Source organism: Aptenodytes forsteri, unplaced genomic scaffold (assembly GCF_000699145.1).
Source record: "Aptenodytes forsteri isolate BGI_AS27 unplaced genomic scaffold, ASM69914v1 Scaffold325, whole genome shotgun sequence".
Classification (NCBI taxonomy): Eukaryota; Metazoa; Chordata; class Aves; order Sphenisciformes; family Spheniscidae; genus Aptenodytes; species Aptenodytes forsteri.
The window spans coordinates 626,923-640,966 of record NW_008795575.1 but is presented as its reverse complement, the minus strand read 5'-3'; the positions used below and the strand labels follow the sequence as shown (position 1 = coordinate 640,966).

The 14,044-nt window shown below is 58.1% G+C and overlaps 1 protein-coding gene across 1 annotated transcript in view; it reads right to left on the bottom strand.

Moving 5' to 3' along the window:
- LOC109279541 (collagen alpha-1(I) chain-like) overlaps nt 1-14,044 on the bottom strand; it is a 65,184-nt gene that overhangs the window by 13,766 nt on the left and 37,374 nt on the right. Inside the window, exons 13-32 of the mRNA XM_019472844.1 lie at nt 11,925-12,032; nt 11,138-11,191; nt 9,921-9,974; nt 9,746-9,790; nt 9,410-9,463; nt 8,609-8,653; nt 8,163-8,216; nt 8,032-8,076; nt 7,611-7,664; nt 7,145-7,189; nt 6,837-6,890; nt 5,990-6,034; nt 5,296-5,349; nt 4,734-4,841; nt 3,000-3,053; nt 2,612-2,665; nt 2,361-2,405; nt 1,674-1,727; nt 1,381-1,425; nt 620-673 (exon numbers count right to left, since the gene is read on the bottom strand). Of these exons, the coding sequence (XP_019328389.1) occupies nt 620-673; nt 1,381-1,425; nt 1,674-1,727; nt 2,361-2,405; nt 2,612-2,665; nt 3,000-3,053; nt 4,734-4,841; nt 5,296-5,349; nt 5,990-6,034; nt 6,837-6,890; nt 7,145-7,189; nt 7,611-7,664; nt 8,032-8,076; nt 8,163-8,216; nt 8,609-8,653; nt 9,410-9,463; nt 9,746-9,790; nt 9,921-9,974; nt 11,138-11,191; nt 11,925-12,032 (1,125 nt within the window). The remainder of the gene's footprint in view (nt 1-619; nt 674-1,380; nt 1,426-1,673; nt 1,728-2,360; nt 2,406-2,611; nt 2,666-2,999; nt 3,054-4,733; nt 4,842-5,295; nt 5,350-5,989; nt 6,035-6,836; nt 6,891-7,144; nt 7,190-7,610; nt 7,665-8,031; nt 8,077-8,162; nt 8,217-8,608; nt 8,654-9,409; nt 9,464-9,745; nt 9,791-9,920; nt 9,975-11,137; nt 11,192-11,924; nt 12,033-14,044) is intronic.

Genomic DNA, 14,044 nt, shown 5'->3' with positions numbered 1-14,044 from the left:
GGGGATAAACTCCGCCACCGTGGCCCATCCTGGTGGCTCCTGCACACCAGCACCCCATGGCTGGCTCTCCGGCAGGGTTGTCACCGGGGGAGGTGACGATACTCGCTCTTGGGCTCATCACCAAACCCAGCTGAGAGCAGGCTCTTCAGGGAGGAGCTCTTCCAGCTGCAGGAGCTGCTCTGGGTCTCCATCCCAGTGGGCAAGGATGTGGGACTGTCCTCCCTGAACCTGTACCACCCGTTTCCACCTGGGATGGAGCAAATGCTTTGATTCCCTCCCAGGACCCAGGGCCACGCTGCTATTCAGCCACCCAGGTGTGAAGGGTTTCCACGGGCTGCCGTCCCCCATGGAGACCCCGCTAGGCTCGGGGAAGCTGCAAAGTCCCTCGGGCAGGCTGATTCCCTGGGGAAATTATTCTGTTCTTTCCTAGCCCCAGCTATTTCTGCCACTGAGGCTTTTTTGTCATTTAACAAGAAGTTAAGATCAGGTCCTACAGATGCCCTGATCCCCTGCCAGTTCCCAACGTGGGAAAGTCCCATATCCCCCACCAGCCAGCCCTGCTGACTTCCCACCTAAGAAAAGGCAGAGTTCCTGCAGAAAGAACACTTGTTTTCCTTACTATCGATCCAGGAGGTCCTGCGTGCCCGCGGCCCCCCTGCAAGCCGGCAAAACCCTGGAGGAAAGGGCAGAAGATGAGTGATGGGGGGAAGGCTGAAGCAGGAGGGATGGAGAGGCTCTCCCCTGGCAGTGTGTGGTCCGAGACCAACCCAAAGCAGAGTGCAGCACCGGGGGCCAGACGCAGACAAATGCCTCAGCCTGTTGAAGGCAGCGCTGGTGCTTTCCACTTCAAACCAGCTCTTTGGTTTCTCGTTGTTGAAGCACCGCGGCTGTGTGTGTACACGCACACAACGCCCACACGTGCATCTAGACAGCGCTGTGCAATGCTAACAGCAAACTCAGCGGTGCGTCTCTTTGACCCACAGCACAACTTTTTTCATATTTTGTTTTGAGGAAAGTGCCAGATTTTTTTTTCTTTTGTTTGCATTTCAGAGCAAAGATAAACAAATATTAGAAATCCTGCAGAAAGGAAAACTTGCTGCCAGGCCAGGTCTGTGCCAGGGATGAGAAATCATTTTGCAAGAGTCAGTTCTTAAACGCACTGCCCCGTTCCCTCTCCTTCACCCTTCAGCACGATTCTCAGCAGGTCCCTGCCTGCAGCCGCACCCAGAGGAGCACCCTCCGGCTGGTCTTGCTCCATCAGGGCCACCCACCACCTGCGCCCCATCCCATGGACGTGCTTTTGAGGCACATCCCCAAGGGGAGTGAGCTGAGCAGAGGGGAGGAAGGACAGAAATCAGACAGCTGTGCAGCTCTACTCACCGGTGTTCCCCTCCTGCCTGGGCTGCCCACAGCCCCTGGGGGACCCTGCAGGACAAGGCAGGTGACGATGAGGATGGGGAGGCAGAGGCAGCCTCTCCCAGTCTCACCGTGCCAGCCCAGAGCCAGCTGATGCACATCATGGCAAGGTCCAACATGGTGTCAAGGTCTTGACCCACATGGCCATGGATGGGGGGGTTGGTAAGTCTGCCCCCACCGGGCTCAGCTCCCCCTCTCAATACAACCCACCGCCCCAGCCCTCGCCCGCAGTCAAGTACAGAGTGTAGGATGGGAACCTGTGTACCAGGCTTTCCTTCTGCGCCTTCTGCTCCCGGGATGCCCCGCGAGCCCTGAAAGGAGAGTCTCGTCTCAGGAAAGCAGAGCCCGGTGGCAGGGTGCCCCCATCGAGGGCTCATCCAGCCCCAGAGCCTCCCTCCAGTATTAAAAGGTGGCAAATCAGTGGTGGTGTGGTCCCCAGGGTGCTCGTCTGGACTGTATTGGGACATGGGTTAGTTAGTACGTGGCTCATCCCCGCACAGCTCCTGCAACTCCTCCCTGCTCCATCCCACCTTTGGATGCGATCGCTGGGAAATAACATGAATGTGGGAGGGAACCCGTTCCCACTGTGAACATCTCGACCATGTTTTTTCCCCTCTTGCCCCAGCTATTTATTCCTGGCTCCTTCACCAAACACGACTGAATAACAGAGTTTTCTTAAAAAGTTGTTATTTCCTGAATTTTCTATGCTCAGGGTTAAGAGGGAAGTTGTGGTGTTGGGCAGGTGGCTTGTCAAAACACTTCATGCAATGTGCAAAAGCCTGAGCTGCTCATCTCCAACTTATCCTGTGCAAATTCCCAAGCAGATCCCAACCCTCTGATCCGGCCGCATCCCAGGATACGCTGCTCCCCGAGAGCTGGCTTCCCTGTCCCAGCGCTGATGGCACCACGCGCCAGCACAGGGACATGGGTCATCTGCTACTTACGGGCAGCCCAGGGACTCCAACCAGCCCACGCTGACCCACGCGGCCCTGGAAAACAGGAAGCATTAAGAAAAGCATCCTTCTGCCAGCAATAAAGCTGCAGATTTGGAGGCAAAGCTAGCGCCCAAAGATGCCACGGCTCAGCCCCAGCACATCCCAAGCCACCCAGTGAGGGGTCTCCAGGGTTGTTTCAATCTCCCACAGCCAAAGAAGCTCCAAGATTCAGCTGCGAGTACCAGCCCCCCATTAGTTACCCGGGCTCCCCGTGGTCCTGGGGTTCCCTTCGGGCCATCAGGTCCTCGGCCTCCCTAAAATTCACACAAAGGGGAACACAGTCATTTTAGGCCACCCCGCAGGTCTCCCCCAGCCCCTCCACCCCGGTGAGCACCGAGGGGACTCATCCAGCCACCACCGCGTCGGCAGGTCGGCACATGGCCGTAGCGGGTGCAGGGATGCCATGCACGGGGTGGGGGGCCAAGAGGCTGGGGATCCTCCCTGGGGGGGCATCGTAATGCTGTCCCCTGGGTGCTGGGACCCACGCTGGAGGCCCCGGGCAGGGTGGCTGCATCCCTGCCCCTCCGCACGAGGACAAGGGCAGCCTGTGGGGAACCAGGGGACACAGCAGCAAATGCCAGCGCTGACCTTGGATCCCTCGCTGCTGTTCAGCCCCGCCGGGCCGATCTGGCCTTCTTCCCCCTGCCAGGAGAGAGGAGAGGAGTCGGCCAGGGCAAAGGCAGCCTCTGATCCTCTGCCTGCTCCCCCAGCCACGCAGCCACCGTCCCCCTGCCTTGTGTAAGGGAGAAACACAGGGAACATGGCCGGAGGTAACATTAATTAAATGGCAATGTGACCTGGGGCACCAGCCGACCTTTGGGGTGGGGATGGGGGTCGTCCCCCATCCCTCAGGTTTATAAAACTGGCCAGAGAAAAAAAGCTCAATGGATTCAGTGTTGGCCCAAAGGAGCACAGTTGAGTATTTTCATTTCCTGCTGATCAAATTAAAGGCAATTCAAAGGACTGGTGTGCCGAGGCTCCTGCCTCCTCCGTTACAGCCCCAGCAGGGCAGGCACAGCGCTGCTTGGTTGGGTGGAAAAGGCACCGCCGGCAACGAGATGAGTCGTGTTGCATCTCCATCTCTTGGAGAGGTGGGAGGATTCGTTTCTCATCCTGAAGAGTGAATGTGAGAGCAGATCCAGACAGGCATCCCAAAAGCCCTCCGAGAGGGAGGGCATCACACGTGGGGGGATGCTGCAGCCCAGAAAGGTGGGTGGGAAAATATAATCCCCACTTCTCCTTCTCCTGAGAAGCTGGAAACCACTAGAGATAAGCAGCCAGCCTGGCTTCAGCTCCCAGGTAGAAAAATTGATCTGCAGCTGGGTTTGTCCATCCTGACAGCTCACTCAGAGCAGACACTGCAGGAAAAAGCACTCTAAAAATCGTGCCTTTTTTCTGTGGCTCGGCGCTTGGGAGCTGGCGAGGGTCGGGGCCGGGCAGTATGGCTGGTGAGAAGCAGGGCAGCCGGCTGGGCGACGGCAGCCCTCTGGAGCTGCCAGCACAGGCTCCAGGAGGCAGAGAGCCCAGCAGGAGTCGGAGATGAGCAGCAGTTCAAGAGAGCGATCCGTGAGCCCTGTGCTCTCAAAATACCTGTGAAGGGTGCTGACATGGAGCGGGGACTCAGCGGGAACCCTGCAAAGATACTCGGGCAGAGGCAGCTGGGGAGGGCTGCCCTCAGACCTGCTGGAAATCCCCTGTCTCAAGCTGCCCTCTCCTCGCATCGCTGAATTTCGGGTCATTGATGGGGGCAGAGCCAGAGGGGTCTGGAGCAGCCGGGTCAAAACTCTGTTGGTGCCAAGTGCTGTGGTGCTGGGGGCACCTGTGACCCCGAGGATGGGGGCTTTGAGCAAAGCTCCCCGCGGCTGAGCAGAGGCCAGCGGTGCCCGAGCAGCGTGGAGGGAGATGCCGTTAGAGGGCTCCCTTAGCCCGCAGCAGCTCCCACCGCCCCAACGAGCGAAGAAATACCAGTACTGCTGCCAGGTGGGCTTTTAGCTGGGGACAGTCCAGTGCCTTCAGCCCGCGGGAGGAGGAAGAGGGTGGTGGAGATGCCCAGGACACTGGAGGGGAGCCAGGATTAGGCAGTGGGAGAGAGCAGCACTGCAACGCGTGGCTCTTGGGCAGGCACCAAGGCACGCCGCCCATCGCCCGGGCTCAGGAGCAGGCAGGAGTGCTCACCCCGGGCAGGGTTGGGGCAAGGCAGCGCTGCCCACGCTGCCTGCATCCCTCAGGGCTGTCCCCTCCCCACGCCACCCACCTCACGACATGACACTGGGCACACGCACGTCCCACCATGCAACACCCTGGACCAGACGCGGCACTTACATCTGGTCCCCGGGGCCCCGCTGCTCCTCGGGGGCCGGGAAAGCCCTGCAAGCCGACCTGGCCCCGAATCCCTGGGGGCCCTTTTGCTCCTTGTGCTCCACGTGGACCCTTGGAGGAATAAGACACAGCATGTCACAGCAGGGCTTGCAAACAAGAGGGACAGCCAGTGCCTGGGGCTCCCCCGCCCACGGGCAGGAACCCCCCAGACAGCCCATCGCTTGCTGCCCTGGCTCTCTGCACACCCGGCCTTTGGCATGAGGCCACTCTGGGTGAACACCCCACAACCCTCCTCCGAGAGCATCCCTGGGGCACCAACAATGGGGCAATATAACATTTTTAAACAGCCAAAGCAAGACGGAGCAGGGAAGGATGGATCAGGGGCGGCAGCGTGGTGGGATCAAGCACAGCCTGAGCTACCCGGCTCTCACAGGCCCCGAAAGCAAATGCCCCTGGGTCCCTGGACATCCACAGAAACTCATCCACTACCTGGAAAATGGCACATATGAACAACAAAAGAGAAAGCAGCTTGAGGAATCCCCCCGCAAGCCTGGGTACGTGGTACCTTGTCTCCTTTGGCTCCCAGGTCTCCCTTGGCTCCACCCGGACCTCGACAGCCCTGCAGGAGCAGCAGAGGTGGAGGATACACTCAGGAAACCATGTTATGCCACTCTTTGCAACCAAAGCATGCCGTGATCTGATTTTAGCATCAAAGAAAGTTAGTTTTGCCCAACTTAGATCACGGCTTTCCTCCCGATGGGCCTTTCGGAGCTGGGAGCAGGTACATACTGGATCTGCTCCTCATGGCGGTGGGGCTCCAGAGCTTCTGGGTTCATTCACCACCAAACCGTTAGTGCCCCCAGCACCCCATGCCAATCCTACCCCCAGCTCCCTGGCAGGTAGGATGCCTGCAGCAGCTGGTGGTGGCATCCCAGCTGCACCGTCCTGATGCCAGCACGATGCTGAGCACCTTGTCCTCATTACCGTGTCCCTTAACACATGCTAAAGCACTCCCACTTCCCTTGCCGCCTCCCCAAAGCAGACAATATCTTAGGACAAACAGTCGTGTCTGAAAGCTCCTCTTATTAGAGCAAGGCAAGCCCAAGTGCAGCTCTGCCTTCCCAAACGACTGCATTTGCCACCTATTCAACCGTCAAGTCCAAACACAGGCAAAGAACATGAAGCTGGTGCTTTGGGCTGCTCTAACGCGCGGCTCTCCTGCATCCCAAGCAGGGTTGGCATGGGTGCCAATCACTCACCCGCTCTCCTTGGGTGCCTTTTGAACCTGGCAGGCCAATAAACCCCTTCAGAGAGAGACACAAAATGCAAGTTAAAAAAAAAAGAACCACAAAGGAAAATATTGCATGCACTCATGGAGGCTGACAACCCTCCCACGCTATGGGGACGGGAAGACGCTGATAAATGGGAGACATCAGTTGAGCTCTGCAGAGTTACTGCTGCTGATGCCACGGTGGGATTTGCACCCCAACAGGGACCAGGGGATGCATAAGCCCTCCCAAGTCTGCCCCCGCCCACACAGCAGCCCCCAGCATGAGGACAAGGTCCTTGTTAGCCTCCAAAATGCACCACCCACATCCCACCCCGCATCCCTCATCCCTTTTGCAAGCACCAGTTTTCAGCTCTGCGTGTCGGGGTTTTGGCACATGAGAAGCAAATGCACCAAGGGTTGTGGTCAGCTGGGACACCGTGGGTCAGGCAGGAGGAAGGCCAGGCTGCCCTGGCCTCCTCACCCTTTGGAAAGGGCAGCTCAGCACCCAAACCCCTTGGGAAAAGGGGTGCACCTAATCGCGCACCAGGGAAGGGATAGGCAGGGCTGGGGCTGAGGCATCTCTGCTGATAAATCCATAGGGAAAAAAAAAATCAAGGCCCCTGCAAGCAGTAGAGTCAGAGGAGCTTTGGAGTTTGGAGATAAGGAGCGTGGCCATAGGGACGCGGCCATCATCCCCACCAGCCCTTGTGCCACAAACACCGTGGGAAGCTGGGGGTGGCAGGGGGGAGCAGGGCATTCCCCCGCAGTGCTTCGGGGGGCTGCAAGGGGGAGGATGAGAGCACCCCGCACCCAGCCACCCGCTCCCATGGACTTACCCCAGGGCCCTCCTGTCCCGGCTGTCCCCTCAGCCCGGGGGCACCGTCTGCACCCTGCAAGGGGAGTGCTGGCATCAGCTCGTGCCGTGCTGGGCAGAGAGGGCCCAGCCCCACCGTGTCCCCTCCCCAGGACTGCCAGGGACCTCCAGGGTTCATTTGCGAGGTCCGCTGCAAGCGCTAACCCCCTCTCCCCTCCAAAAGCAAGGGCAGGGACGCCTCACCCCACCTCTCAGGTCCCTCTGAGGAAAGCCCTCAAGCCTGGGCTTCATCCCCACCAAGGTCAAAGCAAGCCAGCAAGAAGCTCTTACGGTGTCTCCTTTGGGACCAGCGGATCCCTCCATCCCAGCTGGGCCCTGGGGAAAAGCAAAGGTGGTGGGAGGTTTGGGAGAATAGGGATGCTGCTCACTGTCCTGCTCTGCGGATGAGACCCCAGCCCATAGGAACCCTGCCCGGCCCTCCAGGAGCTGCACGTCACGCCCCAGGGACCATGTCCCCATCAGCTCACCCTTCCCTTCGCCCCCGTGCCTGCACGTCCTGCCCAGAGCAGGGGCTGCAGCCAGCAGCCTGCCCTCGGGACACGGCCCTTCCCACCCACCCACTCCCACCCACTCCTGGGTGGTCATAAAGACCCACAGGGTCAAGGACTTCATGCTCATTTGCAAAGCACATGGGGGACAAGTCCCAGCCGCTCCTTCCTTGCTCAGCAAGCGCATGGCGAGGGGACCCACACCTCGGAGACATGGTGGGCTCTGAGCCAGGACAGCACCCGCTTACCTGCATGCCCCTGGGGCCGGGGGGGCCGCGTCTCCCCTGCAAGCCCTGCGGTCCCTGCAAAGCAGCGGGGGACGAGGAGCTGCTGTTAGAATCAAAGCCCTGCACACATCGTGCAAAGCCTGCGGTGCAAAACCTCTCCTGGGAAATACCGCACTGCTGAGGAGTTCCAGGGCTCCCAGCCGGCTGGTGCGAGGGGACCCCCCCACCACTGCAAGGGATACAGAAAGGATTCCCACCCCCATCTCAGCCTCTTTGCAGATTTTGGGGTGGGCTGAGATCACAGCCCAGCTGGAGGAGACCCCCCTCCGGGCTGGGTGACCCTCGGGACACCCTCCCATCCCAGCACCCCCACCAGCTGTCCCAAGACACCCCACCACCGTGAGGTTTTCTCATCCCTTGGTGCAGGCGTGTACTGACGTACCTTGGGGCCCCGGGGACCGGGCAAGCCAGGGGGGCCCATTTCTCCCTGGGGAGAGAGCAGGGAAGGGATGGGGTGAGTGCAGTGGCCAGAAAATCCCAAATAGCAAAGGAGGGGAACTGGGGCAGACCCACCTGAGAGCCATTGATGCCTTGGCATCCGACGGATCCCGGCTGGCCCGGCTCTCCCTGCAAGGCGAGAGCGTGCTCAGCCCTGCGGCCACGTGCACCATGCAGGAGGAGACGGGACGGGGCCCCCCTAGGCATCTCCCATGGCAGCAGAGGCAGCCCCGGGCTAGTGAGGATGCTGGGGGGGCTTTACTGGTGTGCGTGAGTTTTAACACCTTTTGTCCTTTTGCAATTTTTCCTCCCACTACCAGGAGGCTGCATTTTAAGCAGAGGCATCTTTTTCAGGTGTAAATCAGCACAAGGGATGAAACGCGGCAGGACATCGCGGCACGTCCCAGCCTGCCCGTGGTGGTCCTGCCTCGCTCTTGCTGCGAGCCAGATGGCAGCAGGTCCCCCAGCCCAGCCACCCCCTGCGTTTCAGCAGAAGTTTGGACCAAGAAGCTGTGACTTACCATGGGGCCGGCAGGCCCCGGGGGACCCGCTGAGCCACCTTCTCCCTGGAGCAGGAGAGAAAGGATGCCATTTTTCTAGTCTGTTTTGCTTTGATTCTCTCCTTTCAGTCTTCACATCCCAAATTCTCCCTTTTCTTCACATCAAGCATCAGCTACTTGATGTCCCTTTGAACAGCTACCTGGCCAGCCCCTGGCTCCCCGCCTGCCTTCGTGTTGGAAGGTGCTTCTTTTCACCACCACCAAAACATTTTAATTTTCCTTTTAAATCCTCTGCAAACTCTTCCCTGGCTGGGATGCCTCCCAAAGATGTGGCAGCAGTTAAGCTATCAGTGTGCCGAGAGCAGCATGGAAAAACCAAGGTGCTGTCAGCCTGGGATTCATCTCAGCTGAAGGTGGTCACCTAAAATAAACTGTGGTGAAACGTGCTCTGCAAAGGCTCGTTTCTCTTCATCGCCAGCCAGGAGGATGAGCTGGGATGCAAACGTCCATGTGGGAGATTTTGGAGGCGAGGGGAAGCTCCTGCCCCCAACAAGCAGAAGGACAACATGCCTGGTTGCTCTGGGGCAATATCCCCGTTAATAAAGAGCCACCTCCAGGACAAAGATACAGATGTAGTTTAGGTCCAGCTCTCGGAAAAAAAAAAACAAACCAAGGATTTTGTAAGAGCGAACCAGAAAGCAGTGCCAGTGACCTGCAAAGCCCAAGTCCTCCCTTCTTGGACCCATCTTTCCAGTGGGGAGCACCAGGCTCCTGCACCTCTTCGGGGAGGGCTGGTGACACAGAGAAAGCAAAACCACTCACCTCTGGCCCCATGGGGCCTTGGAAGCCCGTCACACCCTTCAGACCCGACATCCCCTGGGAGAGAAGCCAGGAGTGGGGTGTCAGCAAGGTGCCCACCCCAAGGTGCTCACCCCAAGGTGGCAGCTGCCTTTGTCCCATCCCTTGCAGGAGGGTCAGGGAAAACACAGAGACCACGAGGGCTTTGCCCAAAGCCAGGAGAACGTGGGCTGGAGCCAGGGACAGAGCTCGGGGCCATCGCAGAGAAGCAAAGGGGTCAGCCCAGGAGAGGGGATGGAGGGAAGGAGCAATCCCGGCATGGCAGGGTGCAAGACATCCCCAGCTTCCCCGTTAACTCACGTGAAGCCCAGCAGGACCTGGCAGACCATTTTCTCCCTTCACCCCCTGGAAAAGCCAAGAGCAGCCTGAGAGATGGGGGAGAGCATGACCTGGGGCTGGGGGGCCGTGGCAGGGAAGGATCAACCCCCTGCTCGACCCAGGCGGGGCTGTAAAGAGCAAGGAGAGACACCCTCACCTTCGCTCCCTTCTCTCCTTTCTCCCCAACCGGTCCAGGGTCACCCAAGAAACCCTGAAACGGGAACAACAAGGATATGTGAGCCCCAGCTGGACCATCAGGAGCTAAAACATGGCTGCTGTGCCCCAAAGGACTGTTGGTGTGCTGCAGGGGGATGGGGACCCTCAAGCTTGTGCTAAATGAGGCAGCCCCAGAAGAAAAGCCTAGCTGCTTGTCCCCAGCACGATGCCCCCCCATTGTGGCTACTCCGCTCCCATGTCCCAAGCTAGTGTTGCACCACGCCACACGCAACGGTGACACGGAGGTGTCCCAGCACCTGCAGGGCTGGGACGGGGCTCTCCACGGCAGCGCTGCACCGGGTGGCAGGGCCATGCCCATCGCCTGTGCCTTGGAGGATGCCATGGTGCCCTGAGCTGCACACAGCGGCAGCGGGGAAGAAAAAGAAAAGCTTCATGGGCCCGTGCGAGCGGTGCAAAGCTTCACGTGTCCACAGCTGCTGAGTGCTCAAGCACAGAGAGGTTGAGACCAAGGGCAAGAGATCCTCCATCTGGCTGCTGGGATGATGCTCACAGGCAAGAGGGTACGAAGTATGGGCCAGAAAAGGTATATGATAAACCTTGTGGGGTTGCTGCTTCAAAAAGAAGAAATTGGGTTTCAAACACCCCAGTATGATCAGACCTCGGAGGAGCCCAGCGTCTCCTGGGAAGCTCTAAATATTTTAGTTAACACTTGCCTTAAAAAGACTCGGGGGGTGGGGGAGGGGGGAAGGAAAAAAAAGGGCAACAAACCACTAGCATTCACTTTTTTATGGACATTTGATATCCTGGCTGAGAAACCGCTGGAACAGCCTGGAGAGGAACCACAGCAACATGCACTAGCAGCCCCCGCCGCCCCCGGGCTGGGGCAGCTCCGAGCACAGGGCACTCGGACGGCCGGAGGCTGAGCAGGCACAGCGGTGAGGGCGGCCGCCAGCCGGATCCCGCACGGCTGGAGGGCGGCAATTAGGGCATCCCACACCGTAACGCAACATCAGGCTGGCACATGCGTGCCAGCAGGCTGGGGGGACATGTGTGTGCCAGGCGCTGCTGGTGCAGTACCAGCGAAACCAGTAATGAAAAGCTCTTACTGCTTGGCATTAAGCGTACAGGCTGGGACTGGGGCTGGCACCGAATCGTGCCCACAGCACCAAGTGACTAAGCAAGTGAGAGCCAGCTTACCTCTTCTCCCTTCTCGCCAGCCAGCCCTCGGTCACCCTGGAAGCCCTGCAGTCCCTGGGGAGAGGGAGGAAGAAGCAGAGTGGGTGCTGAGGGGCTGCTCAGCGCCTCCCACCCATGTCCAGCTCCACTCCCCCCTCCCCACTGCGCCGGCAGCTGCTGCCTCCTGCCCACAGCCACCCTGGTGCAGACTCCCGGGGGGCTGCTGAGAGCCCCAAACCTCTCAGCGTGGTCCAGTCCCTGTCACCATCCTCCAAAAGCCCCCTGAGAAAGCTTCCAAGCCCAGGTGCGTTGCCCGTATTCCCCAGGGATCGCTGCCAGGGGTCTGGAAAAGGGCAGGGACCATCACACCACGAAGTGACCAGCTTCATAGCTTGAACACTATCCAGGCAGTCCGTAACTGCTCTCATTTCTTTCTCCCCCCCAGTTATTTTCTCCTGTCAAAGCAACTAGGAGGTTGAGATGCAGAAGAGCAGCCCAGCCCTCGTGCTCAGGCCCACCACAATGCAGGATCTGCAGCGCTTGGGTTATCCCAGCTGCACCTTAACGCACGTGTGTGAGGTTCTACAGCCCTTTTTTTTGGGAAACATGAACCTTGAGGCACTAATCCAGGACTGCCTGGGGTTGTAGGTTCAGGAGGAATATTTTAGTTAAAGGAGGCAAGCAAACATAAAGAGCAGCAGCATTAGGAGCCCCTTGTCTCCTGCTCAGGGCTTGGGGCTGCAGCTTCCCCACCCCAACGCTGGCCATGCCATGGTCCTGCCTGCCTGCCTGCTTGCCCATGGCTCACCTGTTCTCCCGGCAGCCCCCACGGCCCAGGTTTGCCATCCAGGCCAGGGAAGCCATCCGAGCCGGGGTAACCCGCACGTCCCGGCAAGCCCTGGAGCCCAGGTTCACCCTGGAGAGAAAAAAAGCAAGCATGGAAAATTAAAAAATCCACATCATTATGAAACCAATAGATTAAATGCTGAGCTCTGCCTGCCTCGTGCTTTTGCAGCAACGCCTGCTAAACGCCAAGTACCTCACAAGGAGACGGGGAGGGCTGGCAGGGGCAGAAGCTCTGTGCATCCAGGCGCTGCAAGGGTTGGGCATGTGGATCTGCCCAGGCTCTCTGACCGAAACCATGGGAGAGTCGCAACCAGCAGCCGTACAGCAAGAAACAAAGTGGAAGGTAGGGAAGAAGCAATGTGTTAAGAGAAGGTCAAGCGAAAGCCCTCTGCATCTGCTTCTTGGCCCTGGGGCTTATGCTCAAAGCCATTTCTGATGCTTTCCCACACGCAAGAGCCTGAGCAGATCCTCTAGATTGGGTATCACCAGCTAAAGCTTAGGGGCAGCTTTTTTTTGCCCCTCAGCTCACTGGCAATTCTGAATTAAGGCAGGACAAAGAGCAGTGTGGAACAAAGAGAAGACATTTCCCTTCAAATAGCTTTGATTGCTTGGATTTCTCAAAAATTTTGGAACATTTGGTCAAGTCCAAAAACTGGACTTTGTTTTAGTTTGTAAAGTCAGAGTTTGAAGGAAGGGCAGAAGGACACAGCTGCCTCAGTTACTTCTCAAGTGAAGGATCTGGCTGCGAAAATATAAAAGCTTGTTGTGGGGAGGTTTGCTTTTCCATCTCCCTCCCCCAAGGGCTTCAGCATTGCACAACCAGCCACGCACATCCCCCATGCATTAGTGGCCATGTATGCTGGGGGCACCCAGCCCAAAAGCCAGAATTTTTGCCCCATTCCACTTCTGGTCCCAGCTTTGGGGAATATTTATTGTTATTTGCAGTTTTGCAAGAAAGACACCTGGGCTGCGACACACCTCTGGCTGTGCTCTGTGGCAAGGGAGCCCGAGCAGATGGGCCAAATGCAAAACAGACCGTGGGCAAACCCAACCCAACCCAACCGTGTGCTCAGGGGCTGATGCAGGTGGATGAAATCCATCCTCCTCTTCCCTGCCCCTGCTCTCATCCGATCAGCCTCCCCCAGGCAGTGAGAGCAGGGAGCGGAGACCTGCTGGAGCCTGAACGGGCATCAAAGACCTCTTGGGCCAAGGTCTAGTAGAAACATGAACCTTAACAAAAGCCACCCCAGACTGGTCAAGAGCCGAGTCCAAAGTTGAGTTGAGTTTCCCTGTTGGAAACCTGCCACTCAAAGCCTTTGGCAGATGCCAAAGCAAGAGCAGGAGAGCAGGGGGCTGGGGACAGGGCTGCGGCCATGACACAGCCCCCTGAACTGAAGACATCAGGCTTGCAGATGGACTGTGATAGGCGGAAAAAATTTGCTCCTTTCCATTTCTGTGCTAATCCCTCCCTGAACTGCTGACTCTCCTCGCAGATCCTGTTTATGTGAAGACGGAGAATAACTTTGGCACCTTTTGGTTAAGCTACGCCAACAGACTCCAGTGTTTACGCTCAACCGGCTTAACACAGTCAGTGACACCTTCCAGATGCTGGCAGCTGGTAAAACACTATCCCTGGGGTGCGTCCCTGCTGCTAGGGAGTGGGGCCGGGGGTGACAGGACATCTGGCAGCAGGACGTGTGATAGAGAGCAGACACACAGCGTCTGATGGCATAGCTGCGTTTCTTGCCCATGATATCAACTCCAACTTTTGCCACGAGCTTTTGGGACTCACAAGTTCAACACAGCTGCCAGGAACCAGCCTGTGTCCCGCTTGCCAGCCCGTCCAAATCCTCCTTCAGCATTGATCCATGTAAGCCCAGCCTGTCCTTGGCTCCTCTTCTCAAGCCAGAGGAGAAGCCACCCCAGTTTTGGAAAGGAAGACTGTCCTGGTTTCGGCTGGGACAGAGTTAATTTCCTTCCTAGTAGCTGGTACAGTGCTGTGTTTTGGATTTAGGATGAGAATAATGTTGATAACACACCGATGGTCTAGTTGTTGCTGAGCAGTGCTTACACTAGTCAAGG